We start from the raw sequence: 19963 nt of genomic DNA, 5'->3' as shown, positions 1-19963 counted from the left end.
TTTTTTCAGAGAAAGAAAGAAAAAAGGAATGAAGGAGAGGAAGACAGAGGAAGAAAAAGAGGGAGAGAGAACAGGAATGTTGTTTTATTCTAAAAATGGGTATTGAAAACCTCTTATGCCTAGGACTTCTTCATCGTAAATAATGACCATTAAGTTAGTTACATGGAGGTTCACATATCTAGAATCTCTGTTGATGCTTTTAGAAACATTTTCATTAAGGAAAAAAAGTGATTCTAAGTTTACCAAATAAAGATAATACCATTTTGCTTTCTAAATCAGTTAATTATAAATAATATATTTATTTTTGGCTAAGCTACTTACATAAAAATATATTGTTTTAAAATCTCTAATTTAAATCTACTTTGTACCTACTACTTTATGTCTATTAGACTATCATCTAATTTAAATCCACTGCTTTGGCACTGCTATAGCAAAGGAGGCAAATAGAAAATTGTATTCTGGCCAGGCATGGTGGCTCACACCTGTAATCCCAGCACTTTGGGAGGCCAGGGCGGGCAGATCACAAGGTCAAGAGATCAAAATCACCCTGGCCAACATGGTAAAACTCCACCTCTACTAAAAATACAAAAAATTAGCTGGGCGTGATGATGTGCACCTGTAGTCCCAGCTACTCGGGAGGCTGAGGCAGAATTCCTTGAACCCCAAGGTGGAGGTCGCAGTGAGCCGAGATCACACCACTGCACTGCAGCCTGGAGACAGAGCGAGACTCTCAGAAATTAAAAAAAAAAAAAGAAAATTGTATTCCAAGGTTTTTTTTTTTTTTTAAAACCCTCCATATCCAATCTAGGAAAGAGATGAGGATGAATGTTCTAGAACTACGTTTATACAAAAATTATTCTAAATATAAAATCAGTTGTAGACAAAACATGATTCATAGTATTTGTTACGGTTTGAATGTGTGTATTCCCTCCAAAACTCATGTTGAAACTTAATCCCCAATACAACCGTATTAAAAAGCAGGGTCTTTCCAAGGTTATTAGGCGACGAGGGTGGGGCCCTCAGGAATGGATTACAGACTTAGAAAAGGGCTTCAAGGGGAGTCTGCCACTTCTGTGAAGTGAGGACACAGTGTCCTCTCCAGAGAGGGGGCTGTGCCTTCTTGGAAGCAGAGGGTAGGCCTCCCCAGACTTTAAACCTGCCAGTACCTTAATCTGGGACTTTACAGCCTCTAGAAGTATGAGAAATAAATGTCTTATGGTCTGTAAGTTACCCAGCCTGCAGTATTCTGACATAGCGGCACAAACAGACTAAGACAGTCATGCAATACAAGGCGCTTCCACCTTGGGTGATGTTTTAGCTTGGACGTACTTTTTATTCTTGTTCACTTCCAGGACTCTTTCGGGACTAGTAGCAGGGGTTGACTGGTAATATCAAACAGAAAAATTCAAGTATCAAAGTTAAAAAAAAAAAAGATATCTAAAGTACTTCAGTTACATTCTGCAGCCTCACTCTTCAATGACACTTATGTTGATTCCTGCTCCTCAGTAAAAACTGAGGGTAGGTAGTCAACTGGCTTTTCAGAAGACCATCTACTTTTTTGGGGGGACGGAGGTTTGCTCTATTGGCAGGCTGGAGTGCAGTGGCGCGTTTTCGGCTCACTGCAACCTCTGACTCCCTGCAAGCGATTCTCCTGCCTCAGCCTCCCCAGTAGCTGGGATTACAGGAGCACGCCACCACACCCAGCTAGCTCATTTTTGGATTTTTAGTAGAGATGGGGTTTTACCATATTGACCAGGATGGTCTTGATCTCCTGACCTCGTGATACGCCCGCCTCAGCCTCTCAAAGTGCTGAGGTTATACGTGTGAGCCACCACGCCTGGCCAAGATCAACTACTTTTTGATTAGCAAGCTTCTGTCTTCCAACCAGTATTTTGTTAGGCACTCAATATGTCCAGAAACTGGGCTAGATCTTCTCCTTTGGCAGCCTACCTACCTAACGTTTGCAATTGTAAAGTTCCCACATACCTTCTTCAAACAGAAGAACATGAAATGTACAAAATATATCAAGTTATTAATGGCACATGTAGAGAATGTGGTGGGGGAAGATCCTGGGGTTACCTGCCGTTGGGCAATTTGTATTTTTTATTTATTTTTTTTAGATGGAGTCTCGCCTTGTTGCCCAGGCTGGAGTGCAATGGTGCGATCTCAGCTCACTGCAACCTCCACCCCCCAGTTCAAGTGATTCTCCTGCCTCAGCCTCCTGAGTAGCTGGGGTAACAGGTGCCCACCACCACCCCAATTGATCTTTTTGTATTTTTTTAGTAGACAGGGTTTCACCATGTTGGCCAGGCTAGTCTTGAACTCCTGACCTCATGATCCACCCACCTCAGCCTCACAAAGTGCTGGGATTTACAGGCATGAGCCACCAAGCCTGGCACAATTTGTAGTTAATGTTCAACATAAACCCACTGGACAGCAAGCACCATGCTGGACACAGTGGCGGACACCTCAACGTAAGTGAAAAGCGGTCCTTGTCAACAAGCCTGTAAGTACAAATATACAAACCTACACCAAAGCTGTAACTTAAAAAGACAGAGGTCTGTGGTTTCAGAAAGGGGGCAAAAACAATGAAAAAAGTTACATGAGACAGAAGAAAATGAGAAATGTGTAATAAGCTTCAGTGACCAATTTTAGACAACACAGGATTTCGGAAAATACCTTTTTCTCTGGGTGGTGATGAAGTTAAAATCGGTTACACATAAAGAGGTGAATTGAATATGAGCACAGCCCAGAACCCAGTGACACGTCTTTTACCTCGCCGATGGTTCCAGTCACGTATTGATCGATGGCATTGGAGATTTCTGCTCTCTTCACTCCCGTTTTAAACTTCATCGAGAGCACCTGTGGATGGTGTCTAAGCCACCAGTAGTTTGCCTTATCTCCTGCAAGCCGGGTGCAGTGTATACGAGACTGCTGTCCAGCTCCAATGCCGATAACCTGAGGAACACAGACATGAAACTGAGCACCGCTTCCAACAACGCTTTCTTCTCAAAAGGATCTTTTGTGCACATTCTCCAAAACCTATTAGTCTTGTGGAAGAACATATCAGGCCAAAATAAATATAAATATTTTTTAGGTCAATAAAGGAGGGGGGTAAGAGGTTTATAACTACTATTTATACTTCTTCAGTGATATTTGACGTATGACTATTAACATTCCAGAACTCAATCAAATTGATGGTTTGAGGCCCCCCCCAAAAAAAAGAGTTAAAATAAATGACCAGTGCTGGGTGCACTGGCAAGTGCCTGTAATCCCAGCACTTTGGGAGCCCAGGAGACTAGCCTGGGCAAGATGGCAACATCCCATCTCTACAAAAATTAAAAAAAAAAAAAAATAGCTGGGGGCGGTGGTGCACACCTGTAGTCCCAGTGACTCAGGAGGCTGAAGTGAGAGGATCGCTTGAGCCCAGGAATCCAAGGCTACAGTAAGCTGTGAGCGTGTCACTGTATTCTGGCCTGGAAAACAGAGCAAGACCCTCTCTACAAAAAATATCAATAAATAAAACCAATGACCACAAAAATAACTATGACTATTCAAAAGTCTTTGTTGGCTCCAGTGTATAAATTACATTAAAATATCAACTCTCAGAAACTGAGATAAGGATCTGACAGGAGCAGCTAAAAGTAGAAACAATTCCACCAGGTAAAATGTTTTTCTTTCCTTCCTCTATTGCTATGCGTTGAATTCTAAGCACCAAGGGCTTTAATGCACAGGTGTGTTTTCTGGTTTTAGTTTCTATAATGAACGGTCCCTCAACTGTCTGTCTAAGTCCGTCTCTTTCTGAGCACAGCTGCTGGCAACCCTGCCCACGGCTACAAGAGAATAAAAGAGACCACAAACACCTGTGCAGCCTGTGCCTCCTGGACATCAGGAATGAAGCACTCATTCTACATAGACTTGCAGAACTTCTTAGAACCTGACACCAGTAGACACATCTCCCAGGAGTTTGTACTACAGAGACTGGCAATCTGGCGTCTTCCAGGCCATAGGCTAATTCACATCCCCCTGACTCCCCATCACTTGTGGGCCAAATAATTTAACAAATGCCAAGAGGTAAGCTCAGGACACTGTGTGAAGAAAAGGCTAGCAGAGACCTCAGAGATGAACCAGCTCAATCTTGTATTTTGAGGCTCAGGACACTGGGGAAGAAGTTTAGCATCTTGCTTAACAGCACACAGTGAGAAATGTCTGGTATTTTATTGTGGCAGTGATCACATACTATGAAATTTGTGAAAACTGGTCAAACTGTACATTTAAAAAGGTGAATTCTACTGTATACAAATTATGCTTCAATAAACCTGATTTTAAAGATCAGGTTAACTCCCAGTCCAGCAGTCTTTCTTACTCAGCAGATTCTTGATAAGACAACATAAGAAATAATGTGAAAATACCCTGCACTCTGCAAAAATAAAAGCTGGCGGGTGGCAGTGCCATTCCTTACCTCTCTTCCCTGGAAATACTACCAGTGAGGGAAAAGGAGAGTAAATAATCCAGTTTTGTAGCAGCTAGTAGAGTCTCACTAATCCAAAATGTGCCAACCCACTCGAGGCAAGAAGAAACACGACTAATTTGAGCACCTGGTTCCAAAGATATTTTCTGATCATTAGTTTTAACAGTCCACCAAGGTACTGAGGAAACGCTGACAAACCCAAAAGATACACACTTGGCAAAGATTTCCTTTCAAGCTGTCCTGTCCAATACCTAAGGCAGATGGATATTTAAATATTTCATAAAACAACAGTCCCCCAAAGGCGAGTCCAATAAGCCAGTTACCTGCCCATTCTTGGCGTAGCACACGGAGTTGGACTGAGTGTACTTGACAGCAATGGTGGCTACGATGAGGTCTCGGAGGGCAGACTCTGGCAGCTGAAACACATACACAATGGTGAATAGCATGGGGCCTTTTAAACTCATATAACTTTAAGCTACTGTTTTTAAATATTAGTTTTTGTCCTTTTTTTTTGGAGACAGAGTCTTACTCTGTCTTCCAAGCTAGAATCCAATGGCACAATCTCAGCTCACTGCAACTACACCTCCCGGGTTAAAAAATTTCTCACGGTTTGATTACAGGTGCACACCACCATGCCTGGCTAATTTCTGTATTTTTAGCAGAGATGGAGTTTCCCCATTGTTGGACTGGCCGGTCTCGAACTCCTGATCTCTCAAGTCATCTATCTACCTGTCTCGGTCTCCCACAGTGCTAGTATTACAACAGGCGTGAGCCACCGTGCATGGCCAACTTTAAGCTTCTTGGTTCTATTTAAAAATGACCTATGACATAGTTACACCTCTCCAATGACAGAGGGAAATCAACTGTTCCTGCTACACACTACCATGATTTACCTAAAAATCAAATATTTAACATATTTGTGGTAGAACTTAGCACAATGCATCCACAGACTCAAACTAATGTTATTATGCAGCAATTGTGGATTAAGGCTTTTCATATCACATGAGATAAGAAATACCATGTCATTCCAAAACTGACAAACATATTTTCTTGACCAGATTACTTTTAAGTATCTGGAGACATGGTAAAATTTATGTTTAGAACCAATGCTGAGAATTGTTTCACAGACATCACAAACATTATGAGGCGCACAAACACAGCCAAGGCTGTTTGGAAAAAAATCAAATTAGAATCATTTTCTCTTTTGTTTAGAATATTTTAAGTAGAAAATGTTCAAAAACCATTAAGAATTACCAGTCCAAATAGAGCAACAACAATAACAGCCAAAAATGTCCCTATCTTTAACATAAAGCATGAATATAAGTAGAAAAGAAGGGTGATGGTCCATGTCAGTAATATAAGTGGAAAGAGGATATTCGCTGCAGCCAACTTATTAGTTGATAAATTTAATTTCAGCAAAATTAAGAATTTTTACTCTGTGAAAGATTCCTGGTTAAAGAGGATGAAAAGACAAGCTATAGACTGGGGAAAAATTATTTGCAAACCTCATATCCAACAACTAACACCTAAAACATAAAAAAACTTTCAAAACTCAATAATAGGCTCACATCTGTAATTCCAGCACTTTGGGAGGCCAAGGTAGGTGGATCACCTGAGGTCAGGAGTTCCAGGCCAGCCTGGCCAACATGATGAAACCCTGTCTCTACTAAAAATATAAAAATTGGGCCAGGTATGGTGGCTCACACCTGTAATCCCAGCCAGCACTTTGGGAGGCCAAGGCTGGTGGATCACCTGAGGTCAGGAGTTCAAGACCAGCCTGGTCAACACAAAAAAACCCTGTCTCTACTAAAAATGCAAAATTAGCTGGGCATTGTGGCACATGCCTATAATCCCAGCTACTGGGCAGGCTGAGGCAGGAGAATCACTTGAACCCGGGAGGCGGAGGTTGCAGTAAGCCGAGATCACGTCACTGCACTCCAACCTGGGCAAAAAAGTGAAACTCTGTCTCAAAAAAAAGAAAAGAAAAGAAAATTATAGAAAGGAAAAACAGATTTGTGTTTGCCCAAGGTAAGGAGAGGGTGGAAGCAATAATAAGTGAGCAGGGCTACAGAAGAACATGAAGGATCACCGCAGTGTTAGAAATGTCCTGTATCTTGACTATATCAATGTCAGTGACATGGCTGTGGTATTGTACTACAGTTTGACAAATGCTAGCATTAGGAGAAATAGGACAAAGGTTACATGGGAACTCTTACAACTGTTACACAATTTTTACCTCAAAATTAAAAGTTTAATTAAAAAACACGATTAGGATTTCTTAAGAACTTATGACTCTAAGGTGTTATCAATGTTACATATCTTTTGTCTTTATTTGCTATTTGAGCCACCAACTATAAATCTGATTCCTGAAAAATTAATAGCAAAAGCTAGCTTCATAGATGTCTGGACCTTCCAAGATAATCTTAGTGATATGGTCTGGCTCTACATCCCCATCTAAATTTCACCTTAAATTGTAATAAGCCCCATGGGTCAACGGGCGGGACCAGGTGGAGGGAACTGATCCTGGGGACAGTTTCCCCATGCAGTTCTCATGATAATGAGTGAGTCTCAGGAGAACTGACAGGCAGTGTCTGGCATTTCCCTTGTTTGTCCTCATTCCCTCTCCTGCCGCCCTGTGAAGAGGTGCCGTCCGCCAAGATTGTAAGATTAAACCTCTTTTCTTTATAAATTACCTAGTCTCAGGTATTTCTTCATAGCAGCATGAGAAAAACTAATACACTTGGCATTCTGAGTTAGGATCAAGAAATATGAGAAATGCCAGTGGAGTGGGAGTGAGGGAATCCAGTCTTGGAAACATGCTATGAATAGTTAAAACAAATTAAAGTACTAATCAGGAAAAATGGGAGAAGAGGAAATAATTCAAACATGTTCAGTATGAATAAACATTCTTTCCACCTGTCTGGCTCTCTCAGGACTGAAATGGTTCCACATCCAATAATTTTGAGGCTGGAATGTTAACAAAATCCACTTAAAAAGACGGGGGTAAAATAGAAAGGAGAATAAAGCTATCATTCTCTCATCCTTAAGTTTCCAAATTTCTACTAAGAATTCATATGAAGCAAGAAGAGAAGAATTTAGATAAACAATGACGATCATACCAACCACCCTTGTAAAAAATATCCAGAGGCACAAAGCCTATCAAGATCGCTAAATTATTAACGAATCCAATATCTACAAACCTTAGAAAAAATTAAGACTCTCAATAGCTAGGCACAATTGTCAACATGGTACCATGGAATCTAGGTCAATAACCATTCAGTATTTTTCAAAATACATGAACCAACCAGAGTGGATTCCAAAGGGCTGAAAGGTATTTCTACATATAATGCCTACATGTGCCAGGTGCGGTGGCATGTGCCTGTAGTCCCAGCTACTCAGGAGGCTGAGGCTGGAGGATCTCTTGAGCCCAGGAGTTCTGGGCTGTAGGGCACTATGCCGACTGGGTGTCTGCACTAAGTTCGGCATCAATATGGTGACCTCCCGGCAGCAGGGACCACCAGGTTGCCTAAGGAGGGGTGAACTGGCCCAGGTCGGAAACGGAGCAGGTCAAAACTCCCGGGCTGTTCAGTAGTGGGATAGTGCCTGTGAATAGTCACTGCACTCCAGCCTGGGCAACATAGCAAGACCCAGTCTCTTTAAAAAAAAAAAAAAAGAATAAATAAATTAAAAAAAATAAATGCCTACATGTTTCCTTAATTCAGGACACCATAGTCAAAGATAGAAATGAAAGCATATCCATTAAATCAGCAAACAAAAAAAGATGTGTGAATCATTGTAAGCTTATCAACAGACAGAACTCTCTGGATAAATATTTTAAGGCTTATTTCCAGCAATTCTACTGAAAAAGCCTCAGGAGTCAGACCTGGGAGCAAGTTACAGCCCCCCATCTTCTCCTTCTGTTACAGCAAATAGCTTGTTAAGAGACCAATCCTCTTCCAGTAACAAACAGAAAAGCTGAGCAGAGCTGAAAGACGGCAAGTACTAACAGGCAAAGATCCCAGAGATAACGGAAGCTGGAAGAAATGGGCCTGACGGTCTTTGCTTTTCTCCTCAAGACATTTTCCAAGTTGCATGCAATAAACTAAAAGGTAAATTGGCTGAGCACAACTTTTGGCAAAGACTAAAAGACAAATGCCGAGCTCAGCCTACAACAGTAGCTACCTAGGGACTCAGGAGAGCAGGAGTGAACCGTAAACAGACCAGTCCTCACAAAGACTGAAGGCTAAATTCCTATCAGCTCAACAACTCCTGACAGAATGAAGGTATTTCCTGTATCTTATTTGCCCACAGAAGGACAAGTCAACTCTGGAGAGAAAAATAACACCACAGCCCTCAAAATATCGCTACAGTTTTTTCATACCTAATGACTAACACTCAGTAAAAAATTCCAAGCTATCAGCAGACGGACCAGAGACCAGTGGAATGATTCCTTCAAAGTAATGAAAAACAAACACAGCTTACTTTAGACCCAGGAAAAATATCCTTCAAACCGAAGGCCCAATTAAGATATTCCAGAAAATAATGATCAGCTTGTCCATTCTATATTGCGTAACTCTAGACAAATGTCTGAACTGTCTGTGATCTTCACAACAGACATGGCGGTAGTCACCACCCCTGAAGAGGGACCTAAGTGCTAAATGTGATAATATATGCAAAACACAAAAATCACCATTATCATCCTAGGAACACATCCCTACTATGAGATAACAAAGAGCACATGTCCAAAAACTTGCCTATATAAAAACAGTGATTATAGCACTGAAAATGTAAGCGATCTAAATATCCATCATAAGATCCATGCTGCAGTGAACCATGATTGCTCCACTGCACTGCAGCCTGAGCAACAGAGCAAGAACCAGTCTTTAAAAAAAAATTTAAAAATTAAAAATATATATCCATATTAGTATATCTACACATGGACTGACTGACTGCCATATGGACTTTCAGAGAAAGATATGAATACTTATGCATTTATTTTTTGAGACAGGGTCTTGTTCTGTCACCCAGACTGGAGTGCAGTGGTGCAAACATGGCTCATGGCAGCCTCGATTTCCCAGGCTCATGCAATTCTCCCACCTCAGCCTCTTGAGTAGCTAGGACCATAGGCGCAGCTACCACAACAGGCTTATTTGTGTACTTTTTCTAGAGACAGGGTTTTACCACATTGGCCAGGCTGGTCTTAAATCACTGAACTCAAGAGATCCACCCCTTGCCCTGTCCAAGTGTTGGGATGACAGACATCAGCTACCACACCCGGCATCTGTATTTATTGCTACAAAAACACATTTGTAGCCTAGTACATGGAAAAAAGGCAAGTTACAGGAGCCAGATTATGGAAGATATAATCCCATTTATGTACGATTAAAGCTACAAATCTCTAGTATGTACCCAGGCACAGAAGCTTCTTACATGGCCTTTGATTCATTTCTTAAACTCCAAAGCATGCATATTCCGACTCAAAGATGAGCTAGCTGTGTGCATATAAACCAGTGCTAAATACAGACCTTAAGAAATGTAAAGCTCATAAGTATTGAAAACAGACCAACTGAAGTTCCTAGCAGTCAGTTCAGATACCTTCAGACTTACATCTTTATTCTTGGTGACAACATTGCTAAATAATGACTTGTCAACGACACCGTTATTTCTCTTCTGGCTTAAATGAAGACCGAAGAGCATTCGAACTTCATTTTCATCTGGTTTGTAAGACTGGTCCATCTAAAATACAAATTTTAAAAGTTAAAGGTAATCTATCCACTTCCTTCAAATTTTTCATGTAATTTATGTACAAAAGATTTCATTTTAAGTAAAGTTATATGCATGTTTCTAACTTTTTACATATTTTTTTTAATTTTCTAATTTTTTTGAATGTGTAAAATCATTCTGGTATGATACAATACAACAGTCAGGCACTAATATTTTTCTCCAAAGTTTTTTTTATAGGTTTACCTACCCAATAGCATTTTATAGATTTTACAACCTATATCAACATGTTAAAAAACAAGGATTCCAGTGACTGTTATTTTTGGTTAAGTTCCTAACTGTATGGCTCTTTCAGAAAGTCAGCTGATAAAACACATGTGCAAATTAAATAAGCTGTAGCACAAAAACTAAATTCTAATTTTCCTTTCTAGTAATCTGTTACAAAATACCCAGCTAACCCTTGAGTTAAAAGCTAAAGTGAGAAAACAGAATTTATAATCTGTGCTTTCACTATTTGGAAGGAATCTGTAGCATTTACTGCCATCTTCCTCTCCCAAATTTTGAACTGAGAAAACATTAAAGTGTGTGAAATAATATGTGTAATATTGCTCTCTGCCTAGATATTCTTTTAAACTTGACAATATTTCTTCTTTATGCTTTGAATGATCTTTGATTTAGAAAGCACTGAAATAATCTATAATTTATAATCAAGCCTCCATAAATACTATGTGTTTAATCTGTATTTTCTTCAATTCTAAAATGTTCCTTTGTATTATGCATTATAAAATTTCTAAAATTGATATGCTCTCCTCTTAACTGATGCTAGGAGAAACTTATCCTTAGTCAGGTAGGGGGATAAGTCGTTTCATGCTTATAATCATGTGTCCTATGTGCAAATTAAGCCAAATTCTCAAATAAGTAAAATACCACTGAAGTCGTGATATTCCTCTGACAATCTCCAACAAGGTCCTATCAGGTTGTTAAAGAGGTCAAGACAATGACTCAGGTTTTGGAAAATATTTCCGATGATGCTACAAGAAACTGCTAGTGGTTGTTAAGTACATAATACTCTTAACAACAGCAACAACAACAAAGAAACACTGGATTAAGAAATTGGGGGCCACGCACGGTGGCTCCCACCTGTAACCCCAGCACTTTGGGAGGCCGAGGATGTGCAGACCGCTGGAGGTCAGGAGTTTGAGATCAGCCTGGCCAACATGGTGAAATCCCATCTCTATTAAAAAAAAAAACAAAAATCAGCCAGGTGTGGCAGTGCATATCTGTAGTCCCAGCTGATTCGGGTGGGGGACTGAGGCAGGAGAATCGCTTGAACCCGGGAGGCAGAGGTTGCAATGAACTGAGATTGTGGCACTGTACTCTAGCCTGGGCAACAGACTGTCAAGTAGCTTTAAAAAAAAAAAGAATGTATATTTAATGTGGTATTTTCTTCTTTCCTTGAATAACTGACATGGAATCTATGGTGAACTATGAAATTATTGGTATCTTACAATCAAGAAAATATACTTAATAACTTTCCTTATATGAAATTTGAGTTCCACAGAGTTCTGATATCAACACTTTGTGAAAAGTAGCATTAGGAAATTTTACTTCCAATTGAAATAACTCTTTGCTTTATCAATGCATCTTAGACCATGGACTAGTTTCCCTAATACAGAAGAGCTCATAAAAATTAGTTTTTTTTTTAAAAAAAGCTCACAACTTAGTAGAAAATCATCCAAGATTATGGACAGACAGTTCATAAACAGGGATAAACATTCAAACATGAAAAGATGCTCAGACCACACACAATGAGATATTAAAACTACACTGAGATGCCATTTTCTAATTGCTGAGACTTTTTAAAAGTATAAAACCACGATGCTGGCAAAGGTTTTGGGAAACAGGCATCCTTGTATATTTCAATTCGAACACTGAATTTGTCTACATCTAAAAGGGGCAGTATCAATCTATATTACCAATACACATATAGCTTGTTATTTAAGCCTGAATTTCACTCTTAGGACTTTCCTAGGTTATTCATTGCAGGGTATTTGTAGTAAAGGTTGTACTAAAGGTTGGTGACTATCTAGGTAAGTTAAAATACACAGATACAGGACAAACTTCCAAAAAGTTGCAGGGTTCACTTGTGTCAGTAGGAAAAAAGAAAAAGAAATGTAAATGCAAATATTTGCTGAATATATAGACTATTTCCAGAAAGATAAGCAAGAAATTGTAAATATTAGTTGTTTTTGTTTTGTTTTTTGAGATGGTGTTTCACTCTTGTTTCCCAGGCTGGAGTGCAGTGGCATGATCTAGGCTCACTGCGACCTCTGCCTCCCAGGTTCAAGCAATTATCTGCCTCAGCCTCCCGAGTAGCTGGGATTATGGCATATACTACCACGCCTGGCTAATTTTTGTATTTTTAGTAAAGAAAGCGTTTCACCATGTTGGCCAGGCTGGTCTCCAACTTCCGACCTCAGGTGATCCCACACACCTGAGCCTCCAAAAGTGCTGGGATTATAGGCATGAGCCACCATGTCTGGCAAAATATTAGGTATTTTTTCAGTGGCAGAAGGATAGAGAGACTTTTCATTAAATATTGTTATTACTGGTGGTATTTTAGAGATATGGTCTTGCTACACTGCCAAGGCTGGGTGCACTGGTTATTCACAAGCACCATCGACCACAATACAGCCTCCAACTCCTGGCCTCAAGCCATCCTCCAACATGAGCCTCCGAAGTAGCTAAAACTATAGGCATGTACTATCACACCCAGAAAAAAGTTGAAATTGAGGGTAAGAAAGCTACCCTCGTCTCAAACCCCCAAGTTAATGGTATTTTTTAAATGCAGAATTAGGGAAAAAGAAAACTATAATTAGGATAAACTATGGCTGGACGTGGCGGCTCATGCCTGTTTTCCCAGCACTTTGGGAGGCCCAGGCGGGTGGATCACCTGAGGTCAGGAGTTTGAGGCCAGCCTGATCAACATGGAGAAACCCCGTCTCTACTAAAAATACAAAAAATTAGCTGGGCCTGGTGGCGCATGCCTATAAATTTCAGCTACTCAGGAGGCTGAGGAAGGAGAATCACTTGAACCCGGGAGGCAGAGGTTACAGTGAGCCACGACTGCCCCATTGCAGTCCAGTCTGGGTGACAAGAGCAAAACTCCATAAAAACAAAACAAAACGAAACAACAACAAACATACCAGTATAAAGAAAAGATTAAACAAGGGGGAAAGAGACACCAAATGAAAAAGCAGATTACTTTCAAACATGATTGCACTCACCTGAAGAACACAGTAGTTTCCATTTTTCTTTTTGGAAAGTATTGTCAAGGCTTCTTCTTCATATCCTGGGGCAATTATACCATCAGAGACCTGCAAAATGTATTAAATTTTAATTTCTATTTTTAAAAATCAGAGAATACGTCTAAAAGAAATCTAGCAGCAATTAGCAGTCTTAAATAATGTGGCAGCATATTCTGGTTTCTGCCTCCAAAAGACAATGCTAACACTATACTTGAAAAAGAGAATTCTGGCTGGGCACGGTGGCTCATGCCTGTAATCCCAGCACTTTAGGAGGCTAAGGTGGGCGGATCACGAGGTCAGGAGTTCAGACCAGCCTCCTGACCAACATGGTGAAACCCCATTTCTAAACAAAAAATTAATAAATAAATAAAAGAGAAATCCATGTTAGAATACAGCTTTCAATACAGCAGATCCTAACTTTCTGTACTTTCAAAGTTTTTGGTCATTTCAGTTTAAACTAAGAAAATATGAGTGACTTGCTCTAACACATGTACTTCAGGAAGAACTATTTCTTAGTATGTATTTTCTTCAGGGAGTGTTCTGAATGAGCAAGAGCACATTCTAGTCCTGGCTGTGCTAGTACAGAGTTAAATGACTTCTTCCAGCAAGCATTTTCCTTAACAGCAAGATCAGATTGAATCAGAGATTTAACATGATGAAAGATACAAATGCCACAGCCTCCTGTAACCTGTAACCTAGGGATGGCAGTGGGCATGGAAAGAATCCTAAAGCAACAAAATAGTGCCAAGCCATATGCCCCTTCAGCCTTCACCTCTGCCTATTTTTTTTCCCTTTTGTGCTATTTAACCTTTTTTTCTTTTCTTCCTGTGTTCCCACTATCAACAGTAACCCCACCTGTCTGGAATGCTTGTTCGGTAGTCAACTGATGGGGTAAGTTTATTAATGTAGTTTCTATTTGTTTCCCGTTACACAGTAACATTCATTCTCCTATCACCACCTAAGATGACAACTTGTGCTCTTCAGAAACAATAACTTCCGCAGGAAGACAAGAATTCAGAATAAGTATGTAAGTAAAAACCATTACTGTAACAGCCAAATGTCCATTTGAAATATTAATTCACTACATTTCAAAATTAACAATTTGTTTCATGTTCTACTTAAAATATGAATATTACATGATAAACAGCTAATTTAAAGGTATTAATAAATATAAATATTATAGGTTATGGTTTCAATGAACATTATGAACAAATAAAGCGTTATTCAATTATACACTAAGATACATGAATGTCCACTAACTTCTCTGGAAATAATTTTTGCAGTTGGTACATCACAAACGTCAGACAATGCCACAAAATCGCCAAATGACGACATCCTATCAGCCCCTGCAAATAAAAATTAAAATGAGGTATTTATCACAAAGTATCCTGATAGAGAAAAAGTAATAAAATTCTCCACTGTCACATAAAATTCACTTCTCTAAAGCTAACAGATAAGATTATAACAGATCAATAAGTCATTTAATGGAAGTAAATAGTAAGAAAGTATTTGTTAATTTTACCCTCTAGAGAGATGCTCAGAAAACATTTTCTGTGAAGGATCAAATAATATATATACTATATTCACAAAAACAGGTGGCAGGCTTGACTCAGCTGAAGGGCCACATTTTGCTGACCACTGCTGTAGATGATAAACTATGATATTAGTTTCTCAAGAACGTCCACAAATATTACAGTAATATTCACAAGTTATTAAATTCAACAAGTAAATGTCTGGGATAAAACATGACTCTAACCAAATTTAGTAAAGTTGGAATAGCCAGACATCACGCCTGTAATCCCAGCACTTTGGGAGGCTGAGGCAGGTGGATCCCATGAGGTCAGGAACTGGCGACCAGCCTGGCCAATACGGCAAAACCACGTCTCTATTAAAAATACAAAAAAAATTAGCTGGGTGTGGAAGCACACGCCTGTAATCCCAGCTATTTGAAATGCTGAAGCAGGAGAATCACTTGAATTCAGGAGGCAGAGTTTGCAGTGAGCCAAGATTGCACCACTGTACTCCAGCCTGGGCAACAGAACAAGACTCTGTCTCAACAACAATAAAAGAATAGCTATACAATTTCAATTTTGGTCACATATTAAATAATCACAAACACATTCAATAGCCTACATCAGCAAAATTACATTCACCAAATTTCAATTGTGTTTCCATTTATTACATTAAAACACTCAACATATACTTTTTTTTTTGAGATGGAGTCTCACTCTGTTGCCCAGGCTGGAGTGCTGTGGCACAATCTCAGCTCACTGCAACCTGCACCTCCCGAGTTCAAGTGATTTTCCTGCCTCAGCCTCCCAAGTGGCTGGGACTACGTCTCCACCACCACGTCCGGCTAATTTTTGTATTTTTAGTAGAGACAGGGTTTCACCATGTTGGCAAGGATGGTCTCAATCTCTTGACCTTGTGATCCACCCACCTCGGCCTCCCAAAGTGCTGGGATTACAGGAGTGAGCCACCACGCCCAGCCTAACATAAACTTTTATAAACAAATATATTTTGAGGATCTCATATAATCATTCTCAAATATTAATAAAACACATTAAATTCAAAACCCTATAATAAAACAAAGGTTCTTTTATTCAAACTATATTATATAGAATAACTATACATTTATACAGATATGTAAGTCCTTAATTTCATCTACATATTATATAGACTATACAATTTTTCTTTATTCTAGACTTTTTATTCTATTCGGATAAAATATTGCTTTTTTGTTTCTCCCCCAAAACCAAAAAGCCCTATTAGTCTGACCTCTTGCTCTTGCGTATGCCGTTGAAATGGGTGTAAGGGTTTTATAGAGATCAAAAACCATGCAGACTCTGGCCTCATCTTCACTGAGTGGAATTCCAACAGCGGCACCTGGTTAGAAAACAGTAAAATAATACACCAAAAAAACTGAAGTTACTACCTGTCAACTCCTAAATCAAGACATTTTTCTTATCATCCAGTCTATACAGCATATTTTCTAGCGCCTGTGCTAAATTAAACAGAAATCTAGCCAGATAATTAAACGCTAAAAATACAGTCATGGGAGCAGTGTGATGGAAGTCTCCTCTCTGGGCTCTGAAACCAGAGTCACCGAAGCTTGACAGCACCCAGCGTACATGTGAAACTGGTTTACTTCATTATGGACTCACTCTCTCCTGTTCTGCTTGGTATCCCTTTGATATCACACATCATTTATTTCTTCCCCACTCACATCACTTTAACATCCAATAAACATCTGAGAACAAATCATGCGCTGAACTGTCAGCAGATGTGGTGTACAGACAACTTGATTGCTGAATTAATGATTTAAACACAAAGGCAAAAAAAGTGTCTCATACAATGACTATATGAAGTTTTAGCTAAGCTGGGTGCAGTGGCTCACACCTGTAATCCCAGCACTTTGGGAGGCTGAGGTGGGTGGATCACTGGAGGTCAGGAATTCGAGACCAGCCTGACCAACATGGTGAAACCTTGTCTTAAAAAAAAAAAAAAAGTTTCAGATGAAGAGTCAGAAGAACAAATTCTTCTTTATGTTTACTCAGTTACATTTTCAAACATGTGGGAAAGACTTATTTTAGTCTATTGCATTAGGACGTTTTACTTTTATTTTCTAAACTTTTATGTTTCCATCCTGCAAAAAAATTCCTGCCTCATTTTCCTAACAATATTACACAATTCTATGTATGTGTGCGTGTGTGTTGTGTGTGTGTGTGAGATCAAATTTTATATTATTACATTGATACTGTTAACAAGTGACTTTCGGACTTCATAGAATGTCTATATTCACATTAAAATTTGTTAATATTCAAAACACTTTAAGAAGAAATGCCTTTCAAACAATTCCACAGTGTTCCAGAGCACAGAGCTTTACCTGCTGGGCTGACATGTTTGAAAGAGGCAGCGGCTGGAATACCTAACGCCTCTTTGAGTTCCTTCACCAGCTGCCAGGCATTCAAAGCATCGCACAGGTTTATAAATCCAGGGGCTCCATTTAGAACTGAATGTAAAAATATACACTCACATTACTAAGCAGGATCGATAAGGTCAGATGTATGCAGATGTCTCACAAAATAACATGACTACACAAATGTTTTAAGTATAATTAAGAGGCAAACAGATACACACCAACGTAAAATCTTGATGATAAAGAACAAAGCAACTGATCCTGAGCCCATCATTAAAAAAAAAATGTATGTGCACATGAACACACACACACACAGACACATAAACGCGCGCACACACACACGCGCACGCACACATGGGCATGCACACGTGGGCACGCGTGCACTCGTGAGCGAGCGCTACATCTAGAGGACTGGATCCAGCTAGTCTAGAAATAAATTCACAATAGAGATTTAGGGATGAGAGACACTATGACAACACTTGTTATCAGTCAGGGATTCGTGTAAATACAAAACTAAGATGAAACAATTACAGAGGCAGTACAAAATTTAAGTTATAAACCTTATCGATTTAAGAAATTATATTACAAGCTAAAGCAACAGCTGTGGGTGGGAGAAGAGGAGAGGAAATAATGTGGTTTTTCTTCTTCTTTTATGGTAAACTCAGCAGACTCTGCCTAAAGTGGAATTGTAGTTAAAAGATTGCAACTTCAGAGTTTTCCATTACCTAATTTCTTAACATTGGTGGAATTCTTTTAGGAGCTAATATCTCTTGTGAATAAACATAAGAAGTTCAGCACACAGAAAGAAATGGTGGGCCAGCAGTAAAAACAAAAATGTATAATTTTATGTCCTTCATGGGTAAAGACAGTTTTTTGGGGATTTTCTTCATTGCTGTTTTTTTTTGAGACGGAGTCTTGCTCTGTCTCCCAGGCTGGATTGCAGTAGTGTGATCTCACTCACTGCAACCTCCACTTCCTGGGTTTAAGCAATTCTCCTGCCTCAGCCTCTCGAGTAGCTGGGACTATAGGCAAGTGCCAACACACCCCGCTAATTTTTGTATTTTTAGTAGAGATGGGGTTTCGCCATGTTGGCGAGGCTGGTCTGGAACTCCTGACCTCAGGTGATCTGCCCTCCTCAGCCTCCCAGGATGCTAGGAGTACAGGCGTGAGCCACTGCCCCAGCCTGTTAAGACAGTTTTCAAAGATCTTGCCAAATATTTACTGAATGCCTACTATGCTATTAAGCACTGTTCTAGGTATTCCGGATACATCAATTAAAAAAAAAACTGTCCCTAGTACCCCCTTAAAAAAAGGGCACTGTCCTTATGGAGCTTATTGAAGCAGCAAATTAAAAAATAGGCAATAAATAGCATAAAATAAAAGAAAATATTAGGTATTTATCAAAATGAGTTGAAAACTTGAATACAAATGATTAGAGCAATTTTGTTCATAAACTCCCACAAATTGTCCTTGAGGTTTTGATGCTCCTCATCAATGAATAAACTGTGGGTACATCCATACACAATGAAATATTACTCCCCACTAAGAAATAAGCTACCAGCCGCGTGCAGTGGCTCACGCCTATAATCCCAGCACTTTGGGAAGCTAAGGCGGGCGGATTGCCTACGGTCAGGAGTTCAAGATCAGCCTGACCAACATGGTGAAACCCCATCTTTACTAAAAATACAAAAATTAGCCAGGCATGGTGGGTGCCTATAATCCCAGCTACTTGGGAGGCTAAGACAAGAGAATCACTTGAATCCGGGAGACGAGAGTACAGCGAGCCAAGACAATACCATTGCACTCCAGCCTAGGCAACAAGAGTGAAATTCCATCTAAAAAAAAAAAAAAAAAAAAAAGAAAGAAAAAGAAAAAAGCTACCAAGCCACAAAAAGACATGGAAGAAACTTAATGCATGTTGTTATGTGAAAGTGTCCAAAAGGGCTCCATACTCTATGATCCCAACTATCTGACATTCTGGAAATGGGTACAGAGTCAAAAGAAGAGTAAAAGATGACGGTGGCTGCCAAGGGCTGGGGAGAGGGGAAAGGAGAATTGAGGAGGAGGAGCATACAGGAGTTTCAGGGCATTGGAACTATTCTGCACGATACTGTAGTGGCGGATACATGATACTATGCATTTTTCCCAATACACAGAATGTACAACACAAAGAATGAATGTTAAACTATGAATCTTAGTTAATAACGATGAATCAAAATCAGTTCATCAATTGTAACAAACATACCACTCTAATGCATGATGGTAATAGGAAGAACTGTGGGGAAGAGAACATATATGGGAATTCCCTAAAATCATTGCATATTTTTTCTGTAAACCTGTAACCACTTTAAAAAAATAAAGCCCATTTTAAAAAGAACTTGAAAAAACGAATTCCCCCCAACCAAAAATCAAGTCGAAATCACTGTCTTCATGAAATTTATGGGAGGCAGAGAAGAAACAAACTAGGCAATAAACAGTAAACGATATCCTCTACGGCATACGACATGCAGTATAAAACAAAACACTGGGCCGGGTGTGGTGGCT

The 19963-nt window shown here is 39.6% G+C and overlaps 1 protein-coding gene across 3 annotated transcripts in view; it reads right to left on the bottom strand.

Moving 5' to 3' along the window:
* ATIC (5-aminoimidazole-4-carboxamide ribonucleotide formyltransferase/IMP cyclohydrolase) overlaps nucleotides 1-19963 on the bottom strand; it is a 39173-nt gene that overhangs the window by 3533 nt on the left and 15677 nt on the right. For all 3 annotated transcript variants that reach the window (XM_078328439.1, XM_002749749.5, XM_054257914.2), the window contains 7 exons: nucleotides 17387-17512; nucleotides 16279-16386; nucleotides 14761-14846; nucleotides 13480-13569; nucleotides 10079-10207; nucleotides 4795-4887; nucleotides 2776-2958 (listed from right to left, as the gene is read on the bottom strand). In XM_078328439.1, coding sequence (XP_078184565.1) covers nucleotides 2776-2958; nucleotides 4795-4887; nucleotides 10079-10207; nucleotides 13480-13569; nucleotides 14761-14846; nucleotides 16279-16386; nucleotides 17387-17512 — 815 coding nt within the window. The remainder of the gene's footprint in view (nucleotides 1-2775; nucleotides 2959-4794; nucleotides 4888-10078; nucleotides 10208-13479; nucleotides 13570-14760; nucleotides 14847-16278; nucleotides 16387-17386; nucleotides 17513-19963) is intronic.

This window comes from Callithrix jacchus, chromosome 6 (genome assembly GCF_049354715.1).
Source record: "Callithrix jacchus isolate 240 chromosome 6, calJac240_pri, whole genome shotgun sequence".
In the NCBI taxonomy this organism is placed as follows: Eukaryota; Metazoa; Chordata; class Mammalia; order Primates; family Cebidae; genus Callithrix; species Callithrix jacchus.
This window is presented reverse-complemented; position numbering and strand designations above follow the sequence as displayed.